Genomic DNA, 18,380 nt, shown 5'->3' on the forward strand with positions numbered 1-18,380 from the left:
GTTATATAAAGTTAACCCTGGGAAATGTATATATTTAAGCAACATTTACCTGAATCAGCAAAATATGACATGCCACTGCATAACTTTTGTTACAGCTCATTCTTTATGATGCAGGGAAAATAACTAGTACAAGATGTGTCCACTGTGCATGTTATAGACATTGTAGGACAAAACATTGGCAGATGGATGCTTTGCACATGTGACCCAGTGCCTCAAAAACTACAAGTTAGACAGAGAAAATGTTGACCTCTTACAGGAGTGTTTATTGTTTTGTAGTTGCAGATTTTAAGTTCACCACTAGAGGTCAACAAACACTCATATACACACAATGATAGAAAAAGGGACAGATAGGCCTCCAGAGTGTGTGCATTATCATTACCTGAAAACAAAAGGGATCACATTTACATTCAGCGAAACTAACTAGTTAATGCCTCTTCACATCTTTTAACACTTCTAATACCTTATCTCAGATGATGTGCGCAATCGCAGATAATGACAAGTTAATATGATTGTTTCGCCAATTAGTGTCCCAGAAAACCCTGATCAGATCTAGTGTCAAACACCGAATATGTGAAATATGAACAAGAGCAAAGCATCTCTCTGCCTCAGCTCTCAGTGATCCCTCCTCCTTTACCGCGACCATAAAAACCAGAGTGCCATCTGCTGGCGTACAAATTAAGTGCATATGGAGTCTGGCATACAGGTTCTCCAAATAATAAAATAAGCTTAAAAAAAAGGCCTAAAACAGGCCTCGGTATCTTCCATTTTGGCACGTTAGTGACAAAATACCCCATAAATGCAAACCACTGATTATAGACAAACTGCAGTCTGTATAATTAATTAAGCATCTGATTGGAGGCAGGAAATGCCACTGTCTCACACAGGCTGCACAATTTGGATGTGAATTTGCAAAGTGACTGCGGAAGGCCTATGTAAACCTGGTTATTACTGGAAATATTTTGCACCCGAATACGTCTCAGCCAATCGCGACGTTCAGGAAAACCCGTTGTCTATTTTTTGTTCGTGTAAAATACAGTAATAACAAGCCTCACAATAAGGTGAAAATCTGGAAAAGCATGCGGGACTGGCTGGCAGACTGAGGGCTGGTGAATGGAGGTCACCGCAGACACTGAATGAGTCTCAGCGGTGAGACAGAGAGGGGGAGAGGGAGGACGGACAGCGGCCAGCCGCCTTCAAAAATGGCGTCTCCGGAGGAAAATGAGTAAAAAATATTAAAACGCGGCCTGCTTTCTTTACACTTCCTCGTTCGGTTTTTATGCTTTTTTCGTACTCTTGCTATATTTTTCCCGGCGCGGGAGAAACTCGTCGTCGCCTTTACTTGAATGGCCAAAGAAAGCAGAAATACGGGGAGCGAGCATTTGGGGAAATAAAAGCAGCCCTGTTTTATTTTGATGCGTCGTTACTGACAGCTAGCATCTGCTGCTAGCCCACAGCTCTGCTCCGGAGGGGGGTGGGAACGATTTGCATGCAAAGAAAAAAAAGAAAAGATTTTGAAATTGGGGATTTCTTTGCTCGTCTGTGGGGAATGGTTGCTACCAACGTGGCCTGTCGATTGCAATCCTTTATAGTGCTAGCAGCGTAGCAGAAACTAGCCTAAAGAAAGGGGAGGAGAGACGGTGAAAAAGGACGCATTCAAATCAAATGTTTATCAGCAATTCGTCCATCACCGGCCAAATCCGCCGCATCTTCATCATGACCGTGACTGATTTTGGACTAAATCTCCATTCGTGGAAATGATAAATCTGAAAGGCGAAGGAAAAGGAGAAAGACTGGCTTTTTTTGGAGGTGGTTGGATTATAACCCCGTAGACCCCCCTCTTTTTTCATCCAGCTTTCTCCTCCTCCCCTCCATTTCTCTTTCAATATGCTGTTTTCCACTCCTGAGGACTTGCTTATGAAACCGGGAAAAATAGCCTGAAACCGAGAAAGGGAAAGACTGGATTTTTTTCCGTAATCTGCTCTGCGACGTTGTCGTTGCTTTCGTCCTCATCGCACACATTGTACACCACATAAATGGATAGAAATTACCCGGGAACAGGATTTGGTGATTTGGGCGCAGGAGCAGGATGGAGTTACGAGAGATCGGCAAAAGCAAGGTATGCATTGGATTCAGACAATGTGCATGCATCACTGGTACTTTGCAGGGCACGATGTGACCCATGTAAACAAATTATCGCCACTGGCTTCATAAATAGTGCCATGCCTTGCCATAATGTGTAGTGCATTGTCATCCAAACAGTTGCATAGTAATAATATTATAAACAGGAATGGAGCAGTGAGCGTGTCGTGGGGGTGGGCGGGGTGGAGAAAGGAAAGGTTGGGAATATGAATTGAGGGTGATTGACAGACGTGGGTTTTAGGTAGACCTGGCGGGGTGGAGGTGGGGGGAGGTATGTCTGGAGCATCCATAGGAATTATTGTTCCCTGTGTGCAGGCCTGGACACAGACCCTGATAGATAAATTCACTGGATTGATAGGAACTGCGAGGAGTGCAGACGCAGCAAACCCCCTCTCAGCAGCCCCCCTGACAGACATCAACAAGAAGAACTGATACATATTAACCGGGAAGATGCTTTTCATCAAACAACGTTAGATTGTAAAGAAAACAGGAAATAAATATCTTGAAGTGGGGGTGATGCCATACTCTCAGAACTGAGATTTATAATGCCCAATCGTGATCTAGATAATTGGTGGTGGGTTTTCTATGGTTTATGTAAATTTGCATAATGAAATTGTGTCATATTCACACTGCATCAAACTTACAATTTACTGTTTGTATAAAATAAAATAAAAAAACACATATATATATGTTTAGTAGTAAAGTGAGGATGAATTCTTAAGATGATGATGAAAATTGTCTGGACTGTGCAAGATAGCTTTTAGCTTTATGTTAGCCTGCAAGCTAGCGTTATGTTGCATGGAAGTCATTTGAGGCCTGTGCACGCAAGCATCACTGCCTCTTATTGAGCTGCACATATGTGATATTTTGACCCAGAGTTATTTGCCTGGTCATATTTGAAAGCCACCGTGCCACTGTGGGAAGTGATATTTGGCTAAACAAACCTGGCTACTTGCTGGTGTTTGCATGCAACTTAGCATGCATTTGCGTCGACTTGCACCTTCCAGCTGTTAGCCATATCAACATAATACGAGGTTGCTGACAAATGGGGTCGTTTGTCTGTCTTATAAATTGAGCAAACTGTATTTTTCAGTTGGTCTAAATGTGCTCATTACTCACCCATGCTTTATTTACACGTAAAACACTGGCCTTGCAGTTTGGGCCTAGTCTCTGCATTTCTCCCATAGCTGCTGTGCATTGCTGCTAGGCGGTGCTACCAACAGCACAAATGCTAGCATGTTACCTTGCCAGGCATCAACGCATTTCATCTGTCTTTTGTAAAGCACAGTTCTGCAACTGGCTAAAGTTTAGCGTTGAAGCAAGAAGCTAATTTAACCTGTAAATTTTCAAATTATATGATGATTGGGTCTTGAGACCTCCATTATAATTACAAATTAACTATCCCATTATTTTTGCATGACACTTATATTGGTGATTTGACAGATTTGCATCTACTGTAATACACTTTGGTATAATAACCAAGTTTGTTATCCTGTCACAGATATTTTAATGGGTATTTGTCAGAAAGCTTTTCCTTGTAAATATGGCTCATCAGGGATTTTGGTTTTCACATTTAGGTTACTGTTAAGAAGTTGCATGTTGAGACCAATCAAATGAACAAGTGAACATCTGGTGTGTGGATTTTTAATCTAAGAACAATTAACTTGCATGTCAGACTTTAAAAAATATATATATTTTAAAAGTGAGTCTTTTCTCAAGGGTCACATTTTGGGAATAGATTAGCTTTATGTAAATGTACTCTGAAATTAATGACACTTCACAATCCCCAACTCCCCTTCTTCCCTAGTCTTGTATACGGGAGTTCCAGATCATCCCACCCTGAGTCTGAGCTCCTTCACCGACAAGCCTACGCCACCCCACACCCTCTGCAGGGCTATGCCACCAATCACCACCCTGGGAGCTCTGGCCAAGGCGGGGCTTGGGGAGCAGCTGGACGGAGTTTGGGTGAGATAAATGTCATACCTTCCATGTTACCACCATAAGGGGCCCCAGCAATGAATTATTGTGTCTCTCCATGCGGGCCCTGGTGGATTATTGTCATTGAAAAATGTGCACATTATGCCTCAATTGAGTTGTAGCCCTAGATGTCAAAGCCTGATTTTTAGAAAAAAAAATCAAACATTAATTTCCATTCAGTTTTGCCAATGTCTTAAGGGTTGTTTTCAGCAACAGAGGTTGATGTAATTAAAGTTAAAACTAGGGACTAATAACATCTTGATTCCGATTCACCAAATACATTTTTTTAGACAAGATTAAATCTCGGCAAAAAAGTTCTGTCCTGTTTTAGATTCCACCCAGATCTGTACTAAAAGCTGTTCATATTTGCATTTTCATGGTTGTGTCTTTCTTTCCCAAAGGTCTGTCAGGGCTCTTTGACACTGGCCTGCACCATGCCAGCCCCTCTGCCCCCGATGCCTCCGTCATGAATCTGATCTCAGCCCTGGAGTCCCGGGGTCCCCAGCCTCCGCCCTCTGCCTCCTCCCTTCTTTCCCAGTTCCGCACACCATCCTGGCAGACAGGTGGGGCTGTGTTAGATCTTCCCTCTTGTGTTGACATTCAAACAGGCCCCACAGTCAACATGACATTTAAAGAACCTCCCAATGTTTGGCTGCATTATTATTCTGACAGTGTTGCTATGTCGGCATTTTCATATAAGATTGGAGATTTTTACTATACTGGTCGATGGTCTTACTCCTGAATACTTTATTATTTCTTAATTGAAATGCTAGCCAGCTGGATACTGAGTAATTTTGCAATATGTTTTCCTTTTCCTAACAGCGATGCATACGCCTGCTCCTCCTGAACTATTCATCTCTGGAGCCCTTCCTGGCTCTGGCTCCTTCCCCTCCTCCTCAGCTCTCTCAGCCTATCAACATCCAGCATCCTTCTCCAGCCGTTCTTTCCCTGCCGCCTCCCTCTCCCTCCAGGACACGCCTACGTTTAGCCCCACATCCAATGGCTTGCTCTCCCCACATGACCCCCTACTACACATCAAGGCTCCTTCCCAGTCTAGCCTGGGTTTTGATAGACTCCTGTCCTCGCAGGGTGCTGCTGCAGCTGCCTACAGGGGCAGCCAGGATCCCACAGGAGCCACATCAGCCCAGGCGTCATCTGCCAGGCACCTGCAGTCCCACCAGTTCAACCTGCTGTCATCACAGCTCCAGGACCAGTCCTCCCAGCTGTATAATGCATCAGTCTTTTCCTCAGCCCAGCCCCAGCCTCAGTCCCAGTCTCAGTCCAATTCGGCTCAGGAACGGGCTGTTCCCCGGCAGGACAGCGTTATCAAGCACTATCAGCGGCCCACGCCAGCTCAGTCCCAGCTCTCGTCCTCTGCTGCCCACTCCCTTCAGCACTACCTCAGCTGTGGAGGGGCGGGGTACCAGCAGATAGCCACCCACCACAGACATGCTGGCCTTTCTTGCAGCCCACTGGGCGACCAGAGCCCTTCATCTGACCACAAGCCCACCTCTCGCACTGAGCAGTATCGGCCAATCATCCAGCCTCCCTATTCCTCATCGTCTTCCTCCTCGTCCTCGTCCTCAGCTGGGAAAGGCACCAAAAGCAGCTCAAGCAGTGGCTATTCCTCTGCCAGTTCAGCTTCATCCTCAAGAACTCCTCACACACCCCCTTCTGCTTCCTCTACCTCCTCTTCCTCCTCCTCTTCTTCTGCCACTTCAGGTGCTCATCCTTCAAACTCCATCCCCACCTCCAGCTCCAGTGCAGCCCCTTCCAGGCAACAGCCACCCCCTCAGCCAGCTCCGCCTCCCCCGGCTCCTCAGCAGCAGCAGCAGCCCCCTGCCACCTCAACCTCAGCTCCCCAGTCTCTCCCCAAATCTTGCCTCTCAGGCTATGGTTCTCCTGTGCCACCAGTGAAGACCCCCACCTCTGCTCTTACTGGCCAGACCCCACCCCAACAACAGACACAGTCATATTCCCCTAATCAGCCGCCTACTTCCCACCTGGCTCAGTCCTACGGAGGCTTCAGTTCACCACAAGCCCAAGACCTGAGCTCAGGTACTGCTGGGAAAGGCTATGGGAGTTTAGGAGGGCGAAGCCAATCATACTCCACTGATATATATGGAGCTGACTCTGCTTATGGATCACTTCCATCTTCTCTGGGTGGAGCTGGAAGCCCGTCACTAGGCTACGGCGCCCCAGGTCACTCCCCTGCTCTTTTAAGATCAAGTGGTTCATCAGGTAGTGGAGCATCTGGAGGAGGAAGCAGCAGCGGTACGGGAAGTGGGAACTCTGGCTCAGGAGGAGGAGCAGGAAATAGTATGACAAATGAGAGAGGTGGAGGAGGTAGTGGTGGAGGGTCGTATCATATTCCAGATTCCAGCCCCTCTCCATCAGGCAACTCAGGCATCATCCGTCCAGGGTTGCACTCCCCAGTGCCCACCTGCCCCACACAATCTCCAGGAGGTGCAGGCTCTAATAAATACATTTCCTCCGTTCTCTCTCCAACCTTCCTAGCCTCCCCACAGGGCTACCCTGACACCAGAGGGCCCAGCTCCCAACCCCAGTCCTATCATTCCACTTCCTCCAAAACAAAGGCGGACACTTCCATGCTAGGAGTAGGCTCTCAGAGAACCCAAGAGGAAGTGGATGATGACGATGAGTTCTTGATTCAGCACTTGCTGCAAGCCCAAGCAAGTCCTGCTCCCCAGGCTGCTCATCACCATCCTCAACAACCACCCCAACAGGCATCCCAGCAAACACAGCCTCAGACTCAGTCAGTGCCCCCAACTACTGATTCAGGCAAAGGGCTGAGCTATGACATGGGTAAGACCTCTGAGGAGAGGTACCATCCCCAGAGTGTCATACGTACCCACAGTGCCACATCCACTGCCGGGGTAGGAAACGCAGGGTCCGGAGGGTCCATCTCAGGACTGGACAACCAGCTGGAGATGTCACTGAAGAAACAACAGCAACAACATCAACAGCACCACCATCCACAGCAACAACAGCAGCAAAGGAACGAGCGGTCTGTTGGAAGCAGCAGAAGCAGCGGAGGGAGAGGCAGCGCTGAACAAGTGCACTCCCATCTCCATCACCATGACAACCTCGGCTCGGTAGTCCACTACGGGCGGGGTGACCCATACAGTCAACACTCCCTTGCCCCCCAACACTCCTCACATAGTCAGCATGTGTCCTCTCACTCACAGATACCGTCCCACAGCCAAATGGAGCTCCAGAAGAAGCCACAGGAGCGCGCTGAAATCCCTTATCCTCGGAAAACCCCCGAAGTCCAGCAGCAGCATTCCCAGTCTCAAGCTGCTGCCTCCCTCATGGACTCCCCCACCGATCAGTCCCGTCAGCCGCCACACCTGCTCCAGTCGGTGCTGTCCCACACCACCCGCAACAAACTGGAGCCTCATCAGCAGCACCACAAAATGGACTCTCATCGGCAACACCAACAGCACCACAAAATGGACTCCCACCAACCGCATCAACAACACCCAAAAATGGACTCCCACCCTCAGCATCAACAGCATCAGAAGATGGACTCCCATCAGCATCAGCAGCACCACAAAATTGACTCTCACTCGCAACATCAACAGCACCATAAAATGGACTCTCATGCCCAACAACAGCAGCACTCTATTAGCCAACAGCAAGCTGTAATGGAAAGTGCTGGTGGGAGACTTGGCTCAAGTAAACACCAGGCGCAGTCTCAGTCCCAAACCACCCAGCTCCAGCTTCAGCTCCAGTCCCAGGCTTTGGAGGTGGCAGCTGCTCACTACAACCACGGGCCCCCTCCACATCAGCACGAGCAGAGCCAGGTCAAACAAAGCTCAGTGGTGTCTTCCCTGGACATGCTGGAGCGCTCCCTTTCTCAGACCTCCAGCACAGACGTAGCTGTTGCAGAAGACCGACGCGGTGGAGCGGGCAGCGGGGGAAGGAGTGGAGGTAGCAGCGAGCGCCACAGACAGCAGCAGCAGCAGGAGCAGCACCCATCCCACCATCAGCCGCAGCAAACCCACCACTCGCAGCAACACTCAGCCTCCGAACTCCACTCTTTCCTCTCTGAGCCCGACATCAGCTTATCCACCCCGTCTCACATGCACCATCTCTCCCAGCACCACTCGCAGCAGCAGCAACAACAGCAGCACCCCAGCTCTCAACACCAACAAACCCACTCTCACCACCCTCACAACCAGCCCCCACTCCCTCACCACATACCCCCGCCTTCTGCCTCAGCCCACTCCCAGCATCAGCCCGACCCGCAGGAGCCACTGTCATCCCAGCTCACCCCTCAGCAGAGCCAGCTGGACCAGCAGCGCTCAGAGCAGCACCAGTTTGACACAGTCAGCCCAGTGGAGAAAGCAGACCAGAATCAACAAAGTAATCGCTTTGTACCGCTAACTTCTATCTGCTTCCCGGATTCCCTCCTTCAGGATGAGGACCGCTCCTTTTTTCCAGGTATGGAAGACATGTTTTGTGCAGAGGACTACAAGTCGAGCTGCGCTGGAGGTGCAGGTCCAGGGCAGGGGGAGATGAATGAAAGCCACACTGGGCAGGAGGGAATGGATTCCATGAAAGCAGGACAGAGTGGAGGTGGAGCAGGGGGAAGTGCTGGAGCTAGCTATGACATAATGGGTCACCATGGTGGAGATCAGGGTTATGAACCATACTGCCATGGTCTGGAAGAACCCAGCAACAACACCATGACTCTGGATCTAGACTCCCTTAAAACTCATGAGCTCCCATCCACTGTCAACACCGAACAGCTGGGATTGATACAGTCCCAGGCACCAGCTATGGGTATGGGTTCCAATACTGCTGGTCCCAACAACGCTGGAGCTAAAATGTCCTCTGGGCCTGGAGGAGCTAACGCAGGGGCCGGCTCTGGAGGCCTCCAGTCTCCCATTTTCTGTTCATCTCGTCCCAAGAAGCTCCTCAAGTCCAGCTCTTTCCACCTGTTAAAGGAGCGCCGGGACCCCAACACACTGCCTAAGAAAAGTTACGCTCAAGAGTATGAGTTTGAAGATGATGAGGATAAAGCGGACCAGCCAGCTGATATCAGGTTGAACAGCCGGAGGCTCCCGGACCTATTGCCAGACTTGGTGTCCAGCTGCAGAAAAGGAGGAGGCAGCGGGTCTCTCAGCCCTTTGATGGGTGACATCGACTTCTACCACTCCTCCGGCTACTCCTCTATGGGTTCACACTCTCTTCTGCCTCAGGATGGACCCAAGAAGAGGGGCAGAAAGCCCACTAGACCCAAGAGAGAGGGCCCCCCTAGGCCAAGAGGCAGGCCTCGCATCCGCCCAATGCCTGAGCCGTACACTCCGAGAGGGATGATGGGGGAGATGGGTGGAACAACAGTAGGAGGAGGATTCAATGTGGAGGGACGAGGTAGAGGTAGGGGTCGTGGAAGCCGAGGTAGAGGAGGAAGGAGGGAGGATATGTACATGGAAATGAGTGGGAAGGAGCAGGATCAGATGCACCACCATCACCTACATCAGCAGCAGCAGCAGCAGCAGCTCCATCACCAGCCCCAACAGCAGCAACATGAGCCTATTCCACCTCTGAAGGTCAGTGGCATTCTGCCTAGAAAAGGCTTGGGGATTTTTAAATATTTTGTTTTTACATTTATTAGCATCACATCTGTGCTTAAATGACAAACACTAGTTTTTGAAACTGAATGTGGGGATGTGGGTAGCCTCTGCAAAAACGCAGGTAAAAGATGTGGTTCACTTATGAGCCCTGTTTTTAACTTAATAAGAATCTGCTTGTGTGGTGGAAGGCAGGGTAACCAATACCTGTAGAATTTGTTGTTTTGTGTTACCTGTGCATAGCTGCTATGGCCATGTGCCTGCTGAGGACTTTCATTCTACTTCCAACACTCACTCTCTTTTTAATTTTAGACTTGTCAGGTTTAAGGTTAGTCTCAGTCACCCTGTTTAAATTGTCTTGTTATGTAAATGCCAAAATTATTAAACACATTTTCCATCCTGGCTTCCTTCCCGGTTCTTGCGCCATACATCATTATGTTCAGGCAAAGTTGCTTTAAATCTTCCCGTTTTCTTTATTTGATTTTCTAGATTAAATTACCAATTGGTACCCTGTCCTCCTCCGACGCCTTGCTGAGGACAGACTCTTTGTCTGGCACGGACCCTGCTTTGTCGGACGGCTCAGTGGGCTCAGCTCCCTCACTTGGTTTAAGTCCTGGACCCCCCTGCAGCACCGAAAGCTCCAGAAGTCAGGACAAGAACAAGCAGAAAAGCCAGATGATGGGTGAAGGAGTGGATGACGAGGGGCTGGAGGAAAGGGTAATTATGTCCCCACACTTTAAGTTGCGTAAAGATGAAATTGAATGGATCTAATTGCTTGATAGCTGCGGCGAGTGAGCTAAGTGACAGTCTCTCTTGTTTTTCTTCTAGGGGGATGAGAAGGACTCTGAGTCCAAGGCTGGTTTCGTTGCCTCATTCTTGGACTTTCTCAAGACAGGGAAGAGACCTCCAGGCTTGGACATCTCACCAGGAATGGAACCTGATAATGGTGAAACCTCACCCTGTAAATCAGGGGGTCTGCGCCCACTGTCTCCTGCACCTCCTCCTCCACCACCACCTCCTCCATTCGGGGATGGTGAGGGGAATGGGGGTCTGGCTCTGGGCAACTGTCCCAGCCCCAAACGCTTGGAAGATGAGCTAAAGAGGAACTTGGAGACGTTGCCTTCGTTCTCCTCTGATGAGGAGGACTCAGTCGGAAAGAACCAGGACCTCCAAAAGAGCATCTCCTCAGCCATTTCTGCTCTGTACGACACTCCTCAGCTAACCTCTAATATCCAAGCCCCGCTACCTCCTCCACCTCCCCAGCCTCAGCCTCAGCCTCAACCTACCCAGGCCCCTCTTACTCCTACACTGCAACCCCCCACGCTCAGTCCACAGCCTGCCATGCATACTCCCCACACCCAGCCCCAGTCCAACGAACCTGATATCCTTCAGCCAGAAGAAGGAGACATGGATGAGAACAAGGAGGAAGAGAATGAGGAGGAAAGAAGCACGGGAGGAGACGAAGAGAGCGATATGACAGAGGAGAGAGAACCACAGCTGGAAACCCTGGGTGCCCCTAAACTTGACGGTGAGGCTGGTTAGCTTTTTATTCATCTCATGTCCTTTTTTTTTTTTTTTTTTGCACTGATTTTTCTGCAGCTCAGCTTAGGAAAATTAATATTTCCCCCTGCAGACGAAGCTATTTTTAGTCTAATAAAATGTCCCATCGTGTATTTGTTAGAATTAATAATTCAATTCTTGTGGCTGTTGGGACATTGTGATGAATTGATCTGTAAAACTGACCTTACCCTTCTTTCTTTCCAGCGCCCCTCCCTGAGATCCCTGCGGCGCCAACAACTCCTGAACCTCCCTCCATCCCTCCATCTCCCGCCACATCCTCCTCTCCTTCTCACTCCCCCCTCCCTCCCCTCTCACTCCCCTCACCCCTGCCTCCACCAGAAGAACAACAAGAGAATTCCCAGCCTCCAAGCCCTGTTGCTCCCACATCTCCATCTCCATCTCCATCTCCCTCTCCATCTCCATCTCCGCCACCTCTGCCCCCACCCGCTACTCTCCCTCAGCCTGCCACTCCTCCTCCGACTTCGCCTCCTCCCCCGCCTTCAACTCAGAAGGAGTCTCCCATGCCATCTCCGGAGTCGCCCGCCTCTCCCGAAGAGCCCCCGGCTCCTAAAATCACCTCCCTGCACCTCGCCCAGAAGCAAGAGGATGCTGCCATCGTTGGAGAGAGTGAGGAGGACGAGAGCGAGAGCGGAGGGGAGGGCATCTTCAGAGAAAGGGACGAGTTTGTGGTGCGAGTGGAGGACATTCGAACTCTCAAGGTATTTGTGTGAGAATGTGTGGGAATGCATTTTGCTTCTTTTGTGAGTGTGTGTGTGTGTGTGTGTTATTGACAGTTAAAGAGAGTTATTGTTCTCTGGTTGAGAGGCAACAAACTGAATAAAGAGATTTGAATCTTTCAGTTGCTGCCAAGTCACGGAGACATTTTGCACTTACCTGTGTGTCATGTGTTATGCCACAGCTGGCCCTGCAGACGGGTCGTGAGCCTCCACCCATCTGGAGGGTGCAGAAAGCCCTGCTGCAGAAGTTCAGCCCGGAGATCAAAGACGGGCAGAGACAGTTCTGCGCCACGAGCAACGTGAGTTCACCTCAAGCCTTCAGTAATCGAACCAAACCTGCAAACATCATCACCAGTCAAAATGAGGCCATTTGAAGTTTATTGTATTTTATATTAAAACGTGTTTTAATTTGTTTCTCCTCTCAGTATCTTGGCTACTTTGGAGATGCCAAGAGGAGATACCAGCGAATCTATGTCAAGTTTTTGGAGAATGTCAATAAGAAGGACTATGTCAGAGTCTGCTCTCGGAGACCTTGGCGCAGAGCCACACCTGCTCTCAGGTACTGGTATTTGGAAAATCTTATTCAGATTGAGTTGAGCCTTGCTAGATTTAGTTTGGGATAAAATCACTTTGCTCTGATAAGTGAATACCAGGGGCCCAAGTTGAGCTCCCGGAGGTCAGGCTTTAGTCCAAAAAGCCCCAAAAAATATGTTGGGCAAAGGCTGAACCATAGCTACAGAAATAAGATATTGATCCTTGAATTTTGAGACTTGTTACAAGTGAAGGTAAGAAAAAAAAAAAAAATAGGTGGACAGATGTGACCCTGGAAGTTATGCTCACTTGTAGTAATTGAGCTGAGCCTGAAGGAGAAGTTGATGTAGGTTCCAGCCCTCAGCGGTGGGCATCAACTACATTTGCCAGTACACATGGCTGAAAGGAGTTTCCCTCTGTGTCCTTTCTAATCTCTTGTACCTTGAATTATTATATCAAAATTTGACTATAAATAGAGAGAACGATTCTGTTCTGTAAAATCATGTCCATCTCTAAAACAATATATTCATGTGCCACAGACGCCAGTCCCTCCCCAGAATGGCATCCCCTCCCACTACCCAGCCGACTCCGAGAGCAGTGGAGAAAGAGGAGAGAGTAGCTCCGCCGCTCCAGCGCGAACAGAGGGAGAAAACAAGAACAGCAGCCACAACGACAGCAAAAGAACAACGGGAGAAGAAGGAGGCTCCAGCTGCGGTGCCCAAAGCCAGGGAGAGGGAGAAAGAGAGGGAGCACGAGAAGGAGAGGGAAAAGGAGAGGGAGAAAGAGAAGCGAGTACAGCCACAGCAGGAGAAATTGGAGAAACGCGCTGCAGCAGCAGAACGAGGGAGAGCAAAGGAGGAGAAGAAAGTGGTGGAGAGGAAAGAGAAAGAAAAGGTTGAGCGCCCACCCAAGTCCAAGCCGGCCAAAGTGAAGGCAGAACCGCCTCCCAAGAAGAGGAAGAAGTGGCTGAAGGAAGTACCTTCATCATCAGACTCAGACTCATCGGATGAGGCAGCTAGTGAGAATGAAAGTGAGATGCTGTTTTGATTCTTTCTGCTTGCATTCTGTCATTAGAAGTCAATGTAAAGGAGTTTCCTGTCACATTTGAGGCCATAATAACAAAGCAGTCGTTATTTATGTCATGTCCTGTGGTTCTGGATCGTTTAAAGCTCTGGTTCTTACCCACTCAGTGCCAGTGAAAGGTGGAGTGAACAACCGTGCCATGAGGGAGATGTTCAGGAGCTATGTGGAGATGCTGGTCAGCACGGCCCTGGACCCCGACATGATCCAAGCTCTGGAGGACACAGACGGTGAGAACTGCACACCGCACACACTGCCTCCTCGGCGTAGCTACACTTTAAGCTTTTATTGAAGAATTGACTGACGTGTAGAGAACAGAAATAGATTGTGAAGCTCAGATGCAGCTTGTATTGTGTGAGAACATATCTCTTAATCCAGCCAGATGGTAGCATGTTGTCTGCAGCTTGAACGTCTGCATTAAAAGTGCTGTTGTGATGGTGTTTTCAAAGGTGGCTTCAAGTATCAGTGCAGTTTGGGCAGGTTAAATAAACATCACGACCACTGAGAAGTAGCAGCTGCCAGGTTTCAGGTCAAGCCATCCAGCTGGACAACCGGCCCTTACGACAGCAGTGAAATTTTTATTTTTTTTTTATAGAGTTGTGTAGTATGCATATTTAGATGAATCCTTGAATGGAAATCCAAATAAACAAGGTGTGACGGGTTGAAGGGAAGCCCCAGGAATGCAGAAAAAAATCTGCAGCCAAGAAGAGCTGCTTTGAATCTGTGCCCTTGGTATTAAAATGATTGACAGCTGCATGCATGATTGCTAACGAAACTCCCTTTACGTTGATTGGCCACCAGATGAGCTGTACCTCCCACCGATGAGGAAGATTGACAGCATCCTCAGCGAACAGAAGAGGAGGTTGTTGAGGAGAGTCGGCATGAGCTCTCAGCACCAGGTAATCTGTCCTGAATGTACTAGTCCCTCTCTCTCTCTCTGTCCTTCGTGGCTGAAATAACATCTCTGATTTTCTTTTTTTCCTTTTTCCAATTTTTATTTCACAATGCTGTGTTTCCTTCATTTCAATCGGCGCTGCTTTTTTTCATTCTGTGGTGCAGGAAATAAATCCAGACTCCTGTTAAATGGCCCAGTGGTTCACTGTAAGAACAATACTAGACTCACAGAGCTGTATCATCGATGTAGGGGAGTCTAGTGCTGAAAACAGTCGGTGGATAAATTGATTCAATAAGCGCAAAATTAATTGATAACTATCAATAAAACTCTTGCTGTTTCCTGCTGAGGATTAGCTGGCTTGTGGTAAATTGACATCACCTTGGGCTCTAACATTTTAAACACTACATGATGATTATTAGAAAAAATGAACAACTTTATTGGTAATAAAAATAATCACTCACTCAGACTCAAAAGTCTCTTGTCTGTCTCCCTTCTTCACTCTTATTCTGCCTCTTCCTCAACAGGAGGTCCTGCATGCTTACCCCCAGATCATTGTCGACCCCCTGGACACAGGAGTGGTGAGGGTGCGGCTAAGCGGGGACGCTTACAACCGCAAGACCCTCAACAGAGTCAAGAAGACCCTGCCTAAACCACAGGTATGCCTGTGTGGGAGTGAGGGGGTCATTGGGGGACTTTTGTATTTCATTAACCATATTTTAAAGAAATTGTAATGGAGTTCTTCTTGCATCATACCCTCTTCACATTTGTTCAGTTGAGTTCTCAAATACTCTGAAATACATTAACGGGACTCTCTGAGGCCCATCAGGACATTTTTAACCCATGACCAGGTGATTCTCTCTCTGGTTTCTGGGTGAGATAAATGAAGCACTTGTGGATCACCAAAAAAATGAGTACAAGCTGTTGAAGGCATCACGCTGCAGGAGGAACAGAATATATACACTGAAACCACTGCCTCAACAAAATTAACCGTTACTGTTAAAAGCTCCACAGTGCAGGGTGAGTGACGGAGGGATCGCTGGTGATGGAGAGAATAAATCAGTTTGAGCTTCCTCTCTAACACCTGCTGCAAGTTTCTAAACCTGCTCCACTTTCACCCCTTCTTACACAGAACTGTAAGGTTAATATAGACTTTAGCTTTGTGACTGTTTTGTTTATTGATGCTTGTAGAGTTTGACAATTCTTAATCATTTCTTTTCTTTTAGGACCTTAAACTGTCGGCCGACTCATATCGGATCTACAGTCTCTACCACTCCCTGCATCACTATAAATACCACACCTTCTTACAGTGCAAGAAAGAGGTAAGCAAGCATGTTGCTATTATCACTTTACCCTTCAGTCAGATTGGATAAGTTTTATTGACAAGATCTCATCAATTTTGAGTTTGAGTTGTCGTGATAAACATGCTTGAAAATTTTGAAAACTGTTTCAGTGCATTTCCCTCAAATATTCTGTGTGGTACACAAGCACAAGTCTAATTAAATAGACCAACACTTTCTTTTTTTGGCTTAAGACCCTGATTTGAGCATCACAGTTGTCTGTGTTTTCGTGCCACTTTTCCAGACCAACACCATTGAGCAGGCAGCCGAGGACCCAGGCCAAGAGGAAGTAGTGCAGCAGTGCATGGCCAACCAGAGCTGGCTGGACACCCTCTTCAGCTCCTTCATCGAGCTGCTCACGCTCAGCACCAAAGCCTGAGCCAACTGCAGAAAGAGAGAGAGAATTAATTAAAGCAAGAGGATTTAAAAAAAAAAAAAAAAAAAGAAGAGGAAAATACAAAAACGGAAAGAGATGGATCCTACTGTACAGCCCCCCCGACCCTCTTCAAATCTCTAATATCTGAGGATGAATTTTAAAGGCCCTTGACGAACATATGTGGGGTCTGTTCATGTGACCTCAGACACTGGCCTCTGTTCTTTTTCTTGTTGTTGATCAATGACTTAAGAAATGTCTTACTTTGTGAGAAGGGGGACCCCACCGGATCAGGGGTCACTGGTGGGTCAAGAGGGAATTGACCATTGGTGAAAAGGGAGAGGCGCGAGGTGGAAGGACAAAGAGGAGGAGCCGTACCGCCAAGTCAACGGAGAAGCCACTGACATCTTGTTAACTGTGTGTCATAAAGACAATAGTTCAAAGAGAAACTATTACCGCTTAGTTTTTACATAAATTATTTTTTGAAAAGACTAACATCAGCTGTTGGCTTTTGAAAAGAGTGGAAGAGGGTGAGAATGCTTTTTAAACTGCGTGTAGAGTGTGCCGTGAGCAGCGTGAACATGGACTCGTCCACGGATAGAAACATGAAATGTGTTATTAAACGCTCTCCCTCTCATCCTGTGCTATGTGAAGGGCAGCACCAGTCAGCTGTGTGATAATATATAAACACATTTTTATTATTTATATGAGGAGGTTTTTAACTTAAACTCTCACAAGCGCTGGGTTGCTGCCCTAACATTTTAAATACCTTTTTATTTTCCACAGGTTCAGTATACAATCGTAACCCACATATCCAAGTCGTCTTCCCCTCTATACAAAAGAACAGACGTTGAGACAGAAATATTGTATCAAATACAGTGGGTGTAAAATAACAAAAAAAAGGAAGAAAAGAAAAAAAAGAAGAGAATGGGAAATTCTATTTGAAACTTACATTGTTGTGCTTCAGTTCAATCATCAGTCATGCAGGTGCAAAGAAAAAGAAGTAAACTATCCATTTCCCATGTGGGAAGGAGTATAAATAAGTAATATTTAAAGAGGAAATAGTCATTTCATTTTTATCATTTTGATGTTTGTGCATACTATGACTTATTTTGAAAACAATCTAATTTTCCATAAAAAAAGGAAAAAAAAAGGCGTGTAAATATTGTACAGTTCTTGATGAAATTCTTTGTCCTTCTGTACATTAACTCTCCTGTATTTGAGAAACAAATAAAATCTGCAAAGAACAAATGGTGTTTAATTTCCCTGCAGTGTGCACATGTGTGTTTGTGTCCTTGTGAGGACATTTTTACTTTGTACACCTCAAGACGGGACATTTGTTTTCACTTATTCAAAAGGCTTATTTGGAAGTTGAGACATGGTTTAAAGTTAGTTTTTTAAGTAACTAAACCATGTTTAAAGTAAAAGTAAACCTTTATAGTTTTTTTAATCCTCCCTTGGCCCTTCTTTCTGTAACATGATCTTTTCGATAATCGACTGTTCTGGGCTGCGCGTACAGTCCGTGCGCGCGAGTAAGTCAGCTTGTTCGAGCCTGGTTTGAGTTAATGTTAATTAGGCTCGGCTGGGTTGTGTTAATGAAACGGCTCGTGCCTGAAGTGAAAGTCGACATTAATTCTCACCGGGCTTTCTCAAGTAAGCGCAGATTTCCTTAGCTTTCCTTAGTTAATGGAAATCAAGTTGACATGACATAAGACAATGTTTGAGCTGTGTCTTAAAGGTGGGATATGTAGGACACCCCCTTATTGCAGGTGGTAAGCCATTCCAATATTTACTTTCCTCTGCTGATAGCACAGTTGATCCACATTGATCTGCTGAAGGAGGAAAGTTTCTGAGTTTAAAGACATGCAGCCACAAGTATTATTTATAACATGATGTATGGTCTGGAATGCAACCCAGGCTATTTTAGCGGGTAAACTTAAGACCACTCGTAAATAAACATGAATAATGTCTAACCTGTTAAATGATTTCCTTTTTTCTTTAAAAAAAAAAAAAAAGAATATCAGGCACAAACTTAATAATCAAAGCAAGGCATTATTTGATGTGCTTAAACACGTTTGAATTGCATCTTTACCTTCAGGGTATGGTGTCTGTCACGGGCCAATGTGTGATGTCAATGGAAGGTCCTCACAA

At 47.0% G+C, this 18,380-nt stretch overlaps 1 protein-coding gene across 1 annotated transcript; it reads left to right on the forward strand.

Annotated features, from left to right (window-relative positions):
- Positions 1-884: 884 nt before the first annotated feature.
- LOC130161839 (proline-rich protein 12-like) lies at positions 885-17,480 on the forward strand. The gene is made up of 15 exons (XM_056365144.1): positions 885-2,116; positions 3,947-4,104; positions 4,518-4,679; positions 4,939-9,695; positions 10,206-10,433; positions 10,545-11,244; positions 11,481-11,995; positions 12,196-12,312; positions 12,439-12,572; positions 13,084-13,574; positions 13,735-13,854; positions 14,426-14,523; positions 15,044-15,175; positions 15,743-15,838; positions 16,101-17,480. The coding sequence occupies exons 1-15, from the start codon at positions 2,034-2,036 to the stop codon at positions 16,233-16,235; spliced, it is 7,926 nt and encodes a 2,641-aa protein (XP_056221119.1). The 5' UTR covers positions 885-2,033; the 3' UTR covers positions 16,236-17,480.
- Positions 17,481-18,380: the final 900 nt, after the last annotated feature.

The sequence above is a fragment of the Seriola aureovittata genome, chromosome 21 (assembly GCF_021018895.1).
Source record: "Seriola aureovittata isolate HTS-2021-v1 ecotype China chromosome 21, ASM2101889v1, whole genome shotgun sequence".
Classification (NCBI taxonomy): domain Eukaryota; kingdom Metazoa; phylum Chordata; class Actinopteri; order Carangiformes; family Carangidae; genus Seriola; species Seriola aureovittata.

Excerpts from the sequence above, each read along its gene's own strand:
- LOC130161839 (XM_056365144.1), top strand. The coding sequence starts at position 2,034 with ATGGATAGAAATTACCCGGGAACAGGATTTGGTGATTTGGGCGCAGGA. Across the intron at positions 4,680-4,938 it reads CACACCATCCTGGCAGACAG|CGATGCATACGCCTGCTCCT; the intron begins GTGGGGCTGTGT and ends TTTTCCTAACAG. Across the intron at positions 14,524-15,043 it reads GCATGAGCTCTCAGCACCAG|GAGGTCCTGCATGCTTACCC; the intron begins GTAATCTGTCCT and ends CTTCCTCAACAG.